Raw genomic sequence first — 12,942 nt, forward strand, 5'->3', positions numbered from 1 at the left:
TAAAAAATCTAAAAGACGACATACCTTTAGAAGAAACAAAAATCCTACCTTTAACATGACAGCTTGTTTGAACAGATATTGGCATTTTGTATAAACTAAAATAATGTTGGAATATTTCTTTGGCGAAAAGAAAGTCAATAAAGGTTTTGAGGCATCGCCCTCCAGGCAGCGGGTTTCAGGCAGGGCGCGGGAGGGGCTCTGACGGCGGGCGGGTGGAGGCGCCAAGGGACGGGGGTACTCTTCTTGATTACAGACCGCCCTACAACCTCACAGATATCCCCCTCGTAGCCAACGTACAGGTTCACAGTATGCATTGCTTATTATTATCCATGAAAATAAAATTAAAATGTTATTATTTTAGATCACTTTATACTCTAGCATTTAACATTTTTGTAACTAAATTACATTTAAATCGGTTTAAAAGCACTATTTCGTAATGTAATTTTTCCAGCGTGTTTATGCCATAGTAAAATATAAACATCGTTCTTTTCAACAGTCACGTTTTATATTAATATTCATATTATTTTCTAAAAATGAATTTATATACACACATATATACACATTTATATTTTGTAACTAGCTTTTGTCCGCGACTTTGACGGGCAGAATTAATAAAAAAAAACGAATTAAAAGTATATTTTGTGTTATTCGGAACTATGCTCTTTATCTGTGACAAATTTCAATAAGATGTTGCACTGTTGCGGAGTTAAAAAGTAATTATGCGAATTAAGCGTACACCATGGGAACCGAACACATTTCCGAGATCGTACTTAGCCTATGTGTTCTTCCAGATTATGTTCTTCATCTGTGCCAAATTTCATACAGATCCTTTAAGTCGTTCTGAAGAAACTTTCTAACAAACATCTATCCGTCCATCCATCTAAACTTTCGCATTTATAATGTTGAAATGAATTAAAAAGAAAACTTAATAAGTAGCCTATGCCAGCGAAATCCGTTGAGCCGTTCTGGAGATACTTTCTAACAAACATCCATCCATACATCTAAACATTAGTATTTAAAACATTAGTAAGATATTTAATAAATTGTAAGAAATAAGATTTACATTATGATGTATAATCGATTCTTTCGTGTTTATCTTATGAAATCATTTTATTGGTTACCATAGCAATGCCTATGTGACTCGCAAGACTGTCATAATTGTTAAGTCATTAAAGTCAAATTTGTATAGACATGATGAGCAGTAACATAGTGCTTAGATGTTCCTTATAACTATATAACTATACTAAAGTTAGAATAAACTAGGAGCGTAATCTAGTTGGCTAATAAAGTAATAGTTCATTAAAAATCTTAGTTATGACAAAATAAGAAAAATAATACTTACTCAAGCATTAATATTATTTCAAAGGTACGGCGGTACTTTACACCGGGACAGCTTTTGACCCTGTATAAAGCACAGATCCGGCCATGTGTGGAGTACTGCTGTCATATCTGGGCAGGCGCAGCAAAGTACCAACTCGCGGCACTAGATTCGGTGGAGAGGCGAGCCAAAAAGTTGTTCGGTGACCAAGACCTAAATCTAATCAGTCTTGAGCACAGGCGTAGAGTGGCTAGTCTCTCGGTATTTTACAGGCTGCATTTTGGGGAGTGTGCGCAGGAATTACACGATATAATTCCACCATCACCATTCTACCATCGGACGTTCAGACATACGGCTGGAATCCATCCTTATGTAGTAGACGTGCCACGCGTTCGAACGAAAAAGTTTGAATCATCGTTCCTTGTGCGTACTGCTAAGGATTGGAATAAGTTGCCGGCGTCAGTTTTTCCGTCCAAGTACGATGTGGGGGCCTTCAAGAGTAGAGTGAATAGGCATCTACAAAGCTAGCGCGTACCATCCTTAGACCACATCTTCACCTCACCGGGTGAGATCGTGGTCAAGCGCTAACTTTTCCAATATAAAAAAAAATATATATATATAATTAAACAGAACTATATGTTCCAGTGTTTTTAATGATTTTTTATCCGATATTATACACAATTTGGACAACGTTTCATATATTTTTACACACACAGATAATAATTAAAAAAAAAAGCTCAGGTATTCGTTCATAAAGAGCACAAATTATGAAGCGTAGTTTCCGAGCGAGCGTGTTGGGAGCAGGTGGCGGCGCGGTGCCGAGATTGCCCGCATCAAACTTGCACGAAGATACGACCGGAGTGCTCATAAAAATACATATTCTAGCAGAAGGGCTCCCGCTTTTAATACGGAGCGCCGGTAATGAACATCCTTAGGTCGTGCGTCTTCTTAATTTTCTCTTCAACTACCCATTGAAGCGGATTGCGAGTCTTTAGTAATTGTTTAATGTGGTCGAGGTGAAAACGTTTAACCTTTAAGTAAATTTTGTGACAGCTATTTTAAACGGATTTTATTCAAACTCCTCCGACGTCTGATCATCAAAATACTAAACGAATTTAAAGAAAAGGAAAATTATCTTCTAAGATCAATTACTTGGTAGACATAAAAACTTAACAGCGATTTTTAGTTCTAGCCTATTCTCGCCCTTTCTAAGAAAAAAAGCAATGGAAAGAAAATTTGATATTATTCCTGTCACCCTCTCAGCCGCCGCAGCACCGTGAACATCTACAACTCATTCTGTTGTCTGCAGTATTCTTAATAAAAAATAAACTCCTTCAATGAATGCCTTCAAAGAAAATTAATTTGTTGGTCTTCTCTAGATACGAAATCTAAATTGCTGGCATCGAAATATTAATAAAACATTCAAAGAAGACATAAAAACGTAATTGAAAATGCCTAAATAAGTTTGATTAATAACAAAAATTTTACTTTATATTCGATTTATTATAGAAGTCAAAAAGCGGCTACCTCTATATAATTACCCGCGCAACGTTCCCCTCAACATCTGCCCCACGCGGCGCACCCACTTTGTTTTCATACGAATTTAGTAGAGAAAAAATTTATACTTGTTAAGATAAAAATCACTTGGTTAGCGCAATTAGTCATTTAGTTACATCAAAACTGTCTAATACTGATACGCTTCGATTTGATATCATAGAACATATTATTCTTATTGTGGATTTCAACTGCCGGTAATATGTACTTAATTATTAATAAACCGTTAACAACATTATTGTAATTATGTAGTTTACAGATGCCGGTGTTGACGGCTTTGCCGCATTGATAAGAAAAAAGCAGCATCCCTGATGCAGCGGGTGCGGTGCAGCGCTAACAGCTACCTACAACACATTGTTGATAGAGCGGGTTTGGACTGTCCCGTATTAGCCATGTGGACACTCTACATGTGTTGTAGTTTTATTTAATTTCTAAGTTGATTTTGTATAGATGTGTCTGCATTAAAGTTTTATTATTATTATTTTATATAAGTAATAGACGTACTTGAGCTAGTACTTGATATGCAATCTTAATGAATTGTTGATGTCAATGTTTTCAATAAATCAAAGTAGAATGAATAAACTTCTACTTGTCTGTAAAACTAACATTTCGTACTTCGCCGATATAAACCGCGACGTCCCTCCGTCTCTCTGATTGATTAAAACTCTAACAAAGAGATAAAGCTGATCACCGGGAGCTTTGTACAGAAGCCCTTTATGTTCGTGTAATCATAGAATCCACCCTATACAAAATCATTCAACAAAAATATGAATTTTCTTATGATTATAGCTTTGGAAAAATGCGGTCTGATTAATTTTTTGCCTATGCGTGGTGTTTTTATACTGATGAACTTACTCGAAGTTTTGAGTATTATTCACGACTCTTAATTTTGTTATGTGTTATTTTTAAGCACACAAAAAAAACTTCTTAGAATTTTCAACAGAGTTATAATGTGTAAATACTTGACTTTTTGTTTCTTTTATAAGTAACTAGCTTTTACCCGCGACTCCGTCCGCGCGGAATAAAAAATAGAAAACGGGGTAAAAATTATCCTATGTCCGTTTCCTGGTTCTAAGCTACCTGCCCACCAATTTTCAGTCAAATCGATTCAGCCGTTCTTGATTATAAATAGTGTAACTAACACGACTTTATTTTATATATATAGATTAAAAAAGTGTTTTCTATTATTGACAGATGTACTAAGTTATTTTTTTATTGAAAAAATCGTAATAACTCGAGCAGAGTAGAAACGAGTTACTATTACTTTAATGTACAGTCAATTTCAAAATACACATGTGTATTTACTAATATAAATATACATGCATGTATTCGTCATTGTCGAAAGCATACGGACTGATACAGTGATATATGTTTTAGAAAGCAAAAAACGTATGAAATCTTCTAAAGATTTTGTAAAAAATATATGCATATTTATGCAGCTGACTGTACTCCCGTTATTACGTCTAAATTAAAAGCTATAATAATTTAGAAACAGTTGGCAATAAAGAGGATCATAAAAGTCAGGTAGGTCACGATAGGTAAGTCGGGCAAGGGTCGGCTCCCGACAGATGTCGCCCCCCGTCGAGCGCCTGATGATCTCTGCCCAACTAGCCCACATCATTTATAAACTTTCCTTATTGTTACTAAAGGGTATAAATACATTAAAAGTCAGCATCTAAGTGAGCTTAGTCAAGAAAGTCGTTCTTTTTTTTAATTTATGTTAGTTTTTAGATAATGAAAAGTGAAGATATTCTTCCAATAAAAGTAACTGGTAACCATGTTTGTAAGCAACGCTGTATTTTTTGTCCAGTTTTTCACCTTCCCAGTTTCTATCGATTAAAAAGTGATTGTGTCAAACACTTTTAAAGTTATGCTGTTATTTGAAAAAACGACACCGGAAGGAAGCGATTAGGCGCGCGCGCGACGCCACGTGGCCGCTTCCGGCGTTAATGTGGTAATATAATAGGAGACGTCTCCACTTCATTCCTGTTCCATAAAATAATAGCTCAATATTTGCTCAATCATTTTCTCACACTGAAAATTGATGTCCTGTTAAAATGTTTTCTTTTTTTATAGTTTAATGGAGTGTTGTTTTGGTGCTTTGTATACGTGATTAAAAAAATATAGTTTATAGATAACTAATCTATCTATAACCCGGTTTAAGAGATACCGAGCCAATAGCAGTATCTATTTATTAAATCATCTTGTATTTAAACAAAAAAAAAATTAAACAGGAAAATGGGTTTGTAATAAAAAAACTTCTATTTTATACATATACATTTAAAATGCAAAAAGCCAATGTTTTACTAGTTCAGAATTTTATGCATATAATCGTACTATGAAATTAGAAGTCATGTTTATGAGAAAGACACTGGTCAAAATTGAAACACATTTTACCTAATGTTTTAATGCTGGCTTCTTGTTCCAATTTAAATTGTTAAGAGGCTACATACGATCGATTTAATGAAGAAGACAGGAGAATAATAGAGTAATCGTTTATAACAAACTAGCTTTTACCCGCGACTCCGTCCGCGCGGAATAAAAAATAGAAAACGGGGTAAAAATTATCCTATGTCCGTTTCCTGGTTCTTAGCTACCTGCCCACCAATTTTCAGTCAAATAAATTCAGCCGTTCTTGAGTTATAAATAGTGTAACTAACACGACTTTCTTTTATATTATACTAGCTTTTACCCGCGACTTCGTCCGCGCGGAATAAAAAATAGAAAACGGGGTAAAAATTATCCTATGTCCGTTTCCTGGTTCTAAGCTACCTGCCCACCAATTTTCAGTCAAATCGATTCAGCCGTTCTTGAGTTATAAATAGTGTAACTAACACGACTTTCTTTTATATATATAGATAGATGTAAAAGTAATTGTTAGTAAGCCAGCAATACCAGAAATAGCACTTTAATACGAACATTACAAACAATGCCCTCGTATAACAACAATTTGCTAAGTGCGACGTTATCGGTATAATAGGTGCGCGTCGGCGTTTAAATCGAAAAGAGCTCATCGACGTTCCTGTGTTGTGCGAGCACTTAACTTGATTACGCGAAGCCCCACAGCCCACCGCTGCGCCCGCGGCCCACGGCCACGCGAGCGCAGCCGCCGCGCGGACACGCACACGCCGTACCCGCCCCGCCGCGTGCCCGCCGACACGTGCCCCACGCGGTAATTGTAGCTTACTTTATGGATTACTGATTCCACTTCGACAACAAGAGGTACTTCTTTACAGTACAATTATCAAGCTTCTATTGTGCTAACAAAAATAAGGAAGTTATTCAAATGTAATTGATATAATTGTTATGGAAAAAAAATAAAATGAAGTCATTCTCACCTTCCAAAGCTTTATTTCTAGCCAATAGAGCCAGGAGTACATCGGGCGGCGGCGGATCCAATGGATGCATGTCGAGACTCGTGCCCATAGGGACGTCACGGGCCCTGCAATCTTGCACCAACTCGTTATATCCAGATTCCATGTATCACAACTACGTCCTTGCGACACCACACAAACATCGAGCGTCGGCTCGAAGGGCTCGCATTCCGTGCGAGGCGCGCGTACTTTCCGGTGCCGGTAGTATTTCGACCGAGGCGACGACAAGGGACCGGGAGCGGAACGGCGCACCGGAGGCCGCGCGCGGAGGAATCCTGCCCCGCGCGGCACCGCCCACGCCCGCCCAACACGCCGCGCGCTCTGCGCACTACCCTCCTACCTCCCATTGAGAAGTCATTTTTTACCCCCCCGAATCTGATAAACCCTCGGGCGAGAGGGGCGGCCGGGGCTCCCCCGCCCCGAACTAATTTGCCGGAGTCGTACGACACACCCCTGATGCTTACATCCATCTACAATATTACTCCGGCACGTTATCCCGTTCGCGGGGGCACTGCGCCGGGCGCCGCTACTCATCTAGCCTCGCCGTTGTCAAGAAACAGAATTTTGAAATTGTAATTGTGATTATATTTTTGTATAATTCCATTACAAATATCTCAGAATTAAGTACCTATACATATTTTAAATTTTGGCGAAAAATTAATAAAACAGCCAAATACATACTTTAAGTTATAAGAAAACTAGCTGTCGCCCGCGACTCCGTCCGCGCGCAGTTAAAAAAAAAACTAAATGGGGGGGGATTATGAAAAATAGATGTTGGCCGATTCACTACACACTACACTACACTACAGAATATGCTCACAAAATTTCATGAGAATCGGTCAAGCCGTTTCGGAGGAGTTCAAGTTCGAACCCCGTGACACGAGAATTTTATATATAAGATCTAAACCTATCACCATTTGTCCTAATTATTGCCAAAATGAAACATAAAATTGACAATTTGTCAAATGTCAATACTTGCAATTTTGCTGTTTTAATTATTTATATTTTTGGTCATAAAATATTAAACTTTTTAATATAGATCACGTTTAAAAAAATATAATGCAAAACTGCGACAAGTACGATCCTGATAACGTATTTAAAACCTTTGAACTGATTGAATTTCCCATATGTTTCGTAGGTTTAACCATTTCAAAACAGATTAAAGTGGAAAGAGATCTGTATACGTCTGCATATTTCAAAACAATGCATGAAGGGACATTAAAGGTAGGGAAACTTATCACTGTTAGATGCTTAATAAGGACCCCGTAACCCATCTGCTTACCCCATAGTTTGATCATCTATTATTTTTTACTATTAAATACTATTTTTATTTAAATCAAAAGTTTTCCTTGTAGAAATTCGAAGAGGCTCGCGAAGTATCCGCATCACATAGAGCTTTTATTATAACGATAATAGACAATCATACAATAGAAATAACTTTTAAACCTACCAATGAATGCATTGTGGGACCTAAACAATTAAAAAATAATGATAATAGATTTGTTGTCGATTTGCGACTAATACATGTAGATGGAATAAGATGTTGTAATAATGAATGGCATGCAGAAATTGGAAGATACTACATTAGTGGTCAGTTTGAATACATTAAAATGTCACACAAACCTAAAGTCTTAGATTTCGGTGAAGTCTCACTAAATAAAAAAATGACGACACATTTAATAATACGGAACGATTCTAAGTTCACAACAGCGAAGGTCTATTATCTGAAATCAGTCAGCTTTGAAGTATTGCCGCAAGTATTTTGTATAAAACCTGCCTCATATCAAGAAGTACTGATTACCGTAAAGCCTAATAGTCTAAAAGTGGACAATCAAATTGAATTTCGTATAACAAACCCGAATGAAAGCATTTATAAACCAACAACAAATAAGAATCCTGAATACAATGACAATATAATACCTTACAAAATATCATGCAAAGTAAAAGTTATTTGCTCACAAAGATATCGTCCTCCACTCGTTAAGTCATTGCACACGTTACAACATGAACCGAACCCCTCCTATACTTATATCGAAGATGAGTTATCTATACTTAATGAACATAAGAAAAAAGCTTTTGAATTTTTGATTGTTTGTAAAATGTCAGCTTTAACTAAAGATGTATCTGAAAATAGGATTATAGAAAAAGACCAGTGTTATATCGATGTAGGGAATAAACCAAACATACCGGGAAATATGTTTTGTAAACCAATTCCTAGAACGCTATCAATTTATGATGTCTTCTTCATATTACCCCAACCTACAGTCGTTGACTTTGGACGAGTTGGATTAGAATCTTATGCTGAAAATGAAATAACTATTGAAAATAATAGCATGTGTGATATCACGCTAGATTTTTTTCAAAGTGAATACATTTATTACACAGAAAGAAAAGAACGTACTTTACATGTAAAGTTGAAGGCAATGAAGGAAATGAAATTAATTTTATTCTGTTTTGGTCATTTGGAAGGAAACTTTGATGATTATTTTGAATATACTATAAATAAAAAATATTATCGACAACATTCATATACTCTTCAAATTGGTAACGCATGTCTTATGTTATCAGATAAAAGCTTAAAGTTTGGTATGGTCACCATGGAAGCTTTTATTACATCACTTCCGATAAAAATGCATAACTATTTTAATGTTACCGTAGACTTTACTTGGAATACTCCAAATGATGACATGCCATTCGAAGTAGTTCCAAGCTCAGGCTCACTCCCAGGAAATACCTGCAGGATGTGTAATGTTATATACAATTGTAGACCAACAAAAGCGAAAATTTTTGAAATCGACTTAAACTTGGATAAGAAAGTGATTCCTGTGGAACTTTATATCGTAACTCGCAAACTTTCAATTAAATTCTTAAAAACTGCTTTAGCATTAAATGACATAGCCTTAAATTTAGAAACAGTTGAGAAACTCAAATTGGAAAATTCTTCAAGAGAAGTTGCTTTCTTTTATGTGGTCGAACCTCTTTTACCCGGGATTAAAGTAGAGCCTATGAGTGGAGTGATAGGACCAAAGATGATAATACCTTTTGACGTTATTGTGAAGATTTCTTGTGTAATAGAGTTTAACTTTGATTTGGTGCTTAAAATTAATAACAAAGAAAATGTTGTGGTGCCAGTAAGCGGCAATGTGGTGGAACCGAAATTGAACATTCAACCAAAAAATGTTTACATGTCACGAATACCATGCAAGATGTTAACTTATGTACAAGTAGTCCTACAAAATACATGCAACGTCAAATCAGAAATAGAGGTAATTGACAGTGATGATGAAATTTTTAATGTCTATTATAACAAAGGTAACGAAAAATGTAGGCTCACGAAATTCGATATTGAAGGAGGACAATCTAAAACAATTTTTATACAAGTCCAAGGAACATTCAGAAGAGAATATGATTTTTATATGCCTTTTAGAGTAAACGGATTAATAGGCCCTCCTGACAGTAATTCTCAATCACACGATCTTCGTTACTACATCGAAAAGAACGTGGAGTAAGCATAATTTGGTATTAATTGCACTTTATTTTGTGAAAACTCATTAATAATGACAATATTTTAATAATAATTGCAGATTATACGAGAACAATCCGAAAGTAAAAATAAAATCGATTAATAAAGAAATCAGTTTTTGCCGCATCAACGGTGTAATAAGTTTACCGCAGCTAGAATTTTCCGTTGATAATTTTGAAATATTTTACAAAATGAATGCCAACAACAGTATTGAATTTACTATGAAAAATGTCTCTAAACAGACTTTGCACATTACAATATTAATTTCAAAAATTGCGCCAAACTTTTCTCTTAATCTAACATCCGAAGAAAATCTACTAATGACATCTGAAAATTATCTCAAATTCGAATTGATTACATTAAAGGCTGCTAATTTTTGTTTGAAGTTTCATCCTAAAGGACCTGGCAGATTTGTATCTGTTGCTTTGTTGTATCTTGGTACAAATACCACACCTTATTACAACTTAACATTTGTTGGAGTTAATGAAATGCCTACCTTAATACCAAGCAAATCTCGCATAACATTTCCTGCGACATATGTTGGGAAAACTTTGTTTAATATTATAACTTTTACACTCGATATTGAAACAGATTTGAGTTCATTTTCATTTGCATCGAATAAGCAGATGTTTGTAACAGTAGAATTATTGGATTATGAAATTTTAGAAAACGATACAACTAAAAAATATACATCTATAAGAGCAAAGATATCTGTTTATAGTGAAAAACCAATAGTTGCCACTTCGACGGTTACATTTAGACATTCTAGTGGATCGAGTTGTGATATAGAAATCAAATTTTGTTTTACTTACTGTCCCCTCACGTTACATGTAGAAACAATGGTGCACTATGAAGATAATCCTTACCCATATTATCCTGAAGAAATTCAAATTGATCTCTATAACTATATGGAAAAAAGTTCTCAATTTCTTGAAAGGTGGATGTTTTACCAAGGATTTAGAAAGGAATTGTATCCCAAAATTCCCGAAACTCTTAATGCATTGTCAATTGCTATGACGTCTCAAGCTAAAGAAAAATCTAAAGGGATCAATGTTTCATATCTAAATTTTATTAAAAGGATTGCAGGACCATTACTAAAGCACATACATAAAGTGGAGTAAGTATTGTATTGTGTATATGTGAGATTTATTAATTATTGAGAAACGTGTAGGTTTGCATTAATTATTCTATTTCAGAGTGTTTGACGCAGATGAAACAGTAAGGCAAGTGAAAGATATTCATGGTGTTTATGGAGAAATTATTAAGTTATTAAAATCTCGCGGAGCTAACATATGGGCATTGGAGGCAAAATTTCTTTTAAGTTACGACCAATTCGTTATATATGTGACAAATGTACCGCCAAAAAATAATGCTGATAAATTTTTCATACAAGAAATTTTAAGTGATGTGACATTGTTTAAGAGATTGAACAAACAATGTTGGATAGACTTTATCTTGCAAAGCTATAAGGTTTTCATATTAGACAGCTGCTTTTTTGATTGTGTTTGCGTTAGTTCACAGCCAAGAGATATATTAAATACATTAATTAATTGGTACAATGATCAGCTAAGAGCACATTATGCACAATGTCTTAAAGGTGAAACGGTTAAATGTATCAAGAACATCACAACCGACTTGTGTGACGGTATTGCTATTATTGCAGCATTTTTAAATCACTGTTCGTTTCTAAAAGATCATTTCTCAATATACAGTAAGGAAAACGAGTGTAAAACTAATAATGGAAAAATTAATAACGCTTGTCTCATTATTGAAGCTATCAACCAATTACGGCTCAACTTTCCAATAGGCAGTTTAGATTTTCTTGAACCAAATTTTTTACAAATGTTTTTTTTATCTATTACTTTGTATGTCGCTTTGCCTATGTTTAAACCAAAAGACATCATCATATTTAATCCGCCACTTCTGAAAAGTTCCACAAGAAAAGTTTCGATAAATCCAGCAAGTCAAGAATCTTTAACCCTTGCCTATTTTCTGCTCGATAATTCAAAGAACACTTTTAGTGTTGAAAAAATAGCTGCAGGTGACAGTGGTAAAAAAGTTGCTGTAAATGTTACTTACAATGCGAATTTTGTTGATGAATGTAAATCCATTCTTTTAGTACATGGATATAATAAAACACGAATTTTCGATACTTACATAGTATTTATGCTCTCCGGAAGAGTAGAGACCTTCGCACCTTTAAGAAAGTGCAAAGTTTCTGGCCCTAATTATAGACAACAAAAAGTTGATGTATTCGTATCGTCACCCTTTACAGCAACTACTACATTTAGAATGTTTGTATTAGACGAAGAACCTTTCATACCTGTAGTGCTTGAAGAAAATCCAAAACGTAAATTTTACGCAACACGACTTCATCTTATTGATAAAAATGTAACATTATCTGGTATGCCTAAAGAAAGTGGACAAGAAGTTTTGGAGCACAAGTTACATTTCCTTCTGATCTGTTTAAATGCTCAAATAAGCAACACATGGATATGGTTTAAAAGTAATATTGGAGAATTCTTTATAAAAGTAACATCACAACCACGATGTGACATATTTCTCGATACGCTATTTGTTAAAGTTCCCGAATGGCCGATACCGCCGTGCAGCTGCGGGGCAGAATGTGAATGCTACCGGACTACTCTTCTGATGATACCACATCGCAATGATATAATGATAAAATCGTTACGTGGAGCATTAATAGAAAGGGCTTCTGAAAAGATGATTGAGATATTTGATCAACTAATAGGTAAAAATATTGATTATCTACAACATCGCTATTGTTTGAATTAAATCCATTTTACTACGAACAAATAGATTATAAAATTTCATTAATACATAATATAAATGTTTTTCAACTTGCAGAGACATCAACAGGAAGAATTATTCTTGGCATGCTTTTAGCAGAAGGCGGTACGAATATGCCTGATGTGCAACATATCCTGCGCAATGAGACCTCGTTTCGTGTGACGGCACGCTCGCTTGAGCCGCGAGTCGACCGAGTGACACTGGCCCAGCACACAGAAGACACTCTAGCCCTTCCGATAACGGTACCCGTGTGCGATAAACCTGAGAAATTCTCAGTCACTTTCACCTCAGAATGTGGTATGGACGTACGCACATATAAAGTCGTATTCACTGAGAATGAGTAAAATTGTCATTTCATAATA

At 35.4% G+C, this 12,942-nt stretch overlaps 2 protein-coding genes across 2 annotated transcripts in view; one reads left to right on the plus strand and one right to left on the minus strand.

Moving 5' to 3' along the window:
• LOC106712143 (LIM/homeobox protein Lhx3) overlaps window positions 1-6,464 on the minus strand; it is a 32,871-nt gene extending 26,407 nt beyond the window's left edge. The window contains exon 1 of the mRNA XM_045678361.1: window positions 6,211-6,464. Coding sequence (XP_045534317.1) covers window positions 6,211-6,352 — 142 coding nt within the window. The 5' untranslated portion in view covers window positions 6,353-6,464. The remainder of the gene's footprint in view (window positions 1-6,210) is intronic.
• Window positions 6,465-7,305: 841 nt separating this feature from the next.
• Window positions 7,306-12,924, plus strand: LOC106719788. Its single transcript, XM_045680085.1, has 5 exons — window positions 7,306-7,470; window positions 7,602-9,751; window positions 9,831-10,886; window positions 10,966-12,521; window positions 12,638-12,924. The coding sequence occupies exons 1-5, from the start codon at window positions 7,306-7,308 to the stop codon at window positions 12,922-12,924; spliced, it is 5,214 nt and encodes a 1,737-aa protein (XP_045536041.1).
• The last annotated feature ends 18 nt before the right edge of the window (window positions 12,925-12,942 follow it).

Source organism: Papilio machaon, chromosome 1 (assembly GCF_912999745.1).
Source record: "Papilio machaon chromosome 1, ilPapMach1.1, whole genome shotgun sequence".
NCBI classification, from domain to species: Eukaryota; Metazoa; Arthropoda; class Insecta; order Lepidoptera; family Papilionidae; genus Papilio; species Papilio machaon.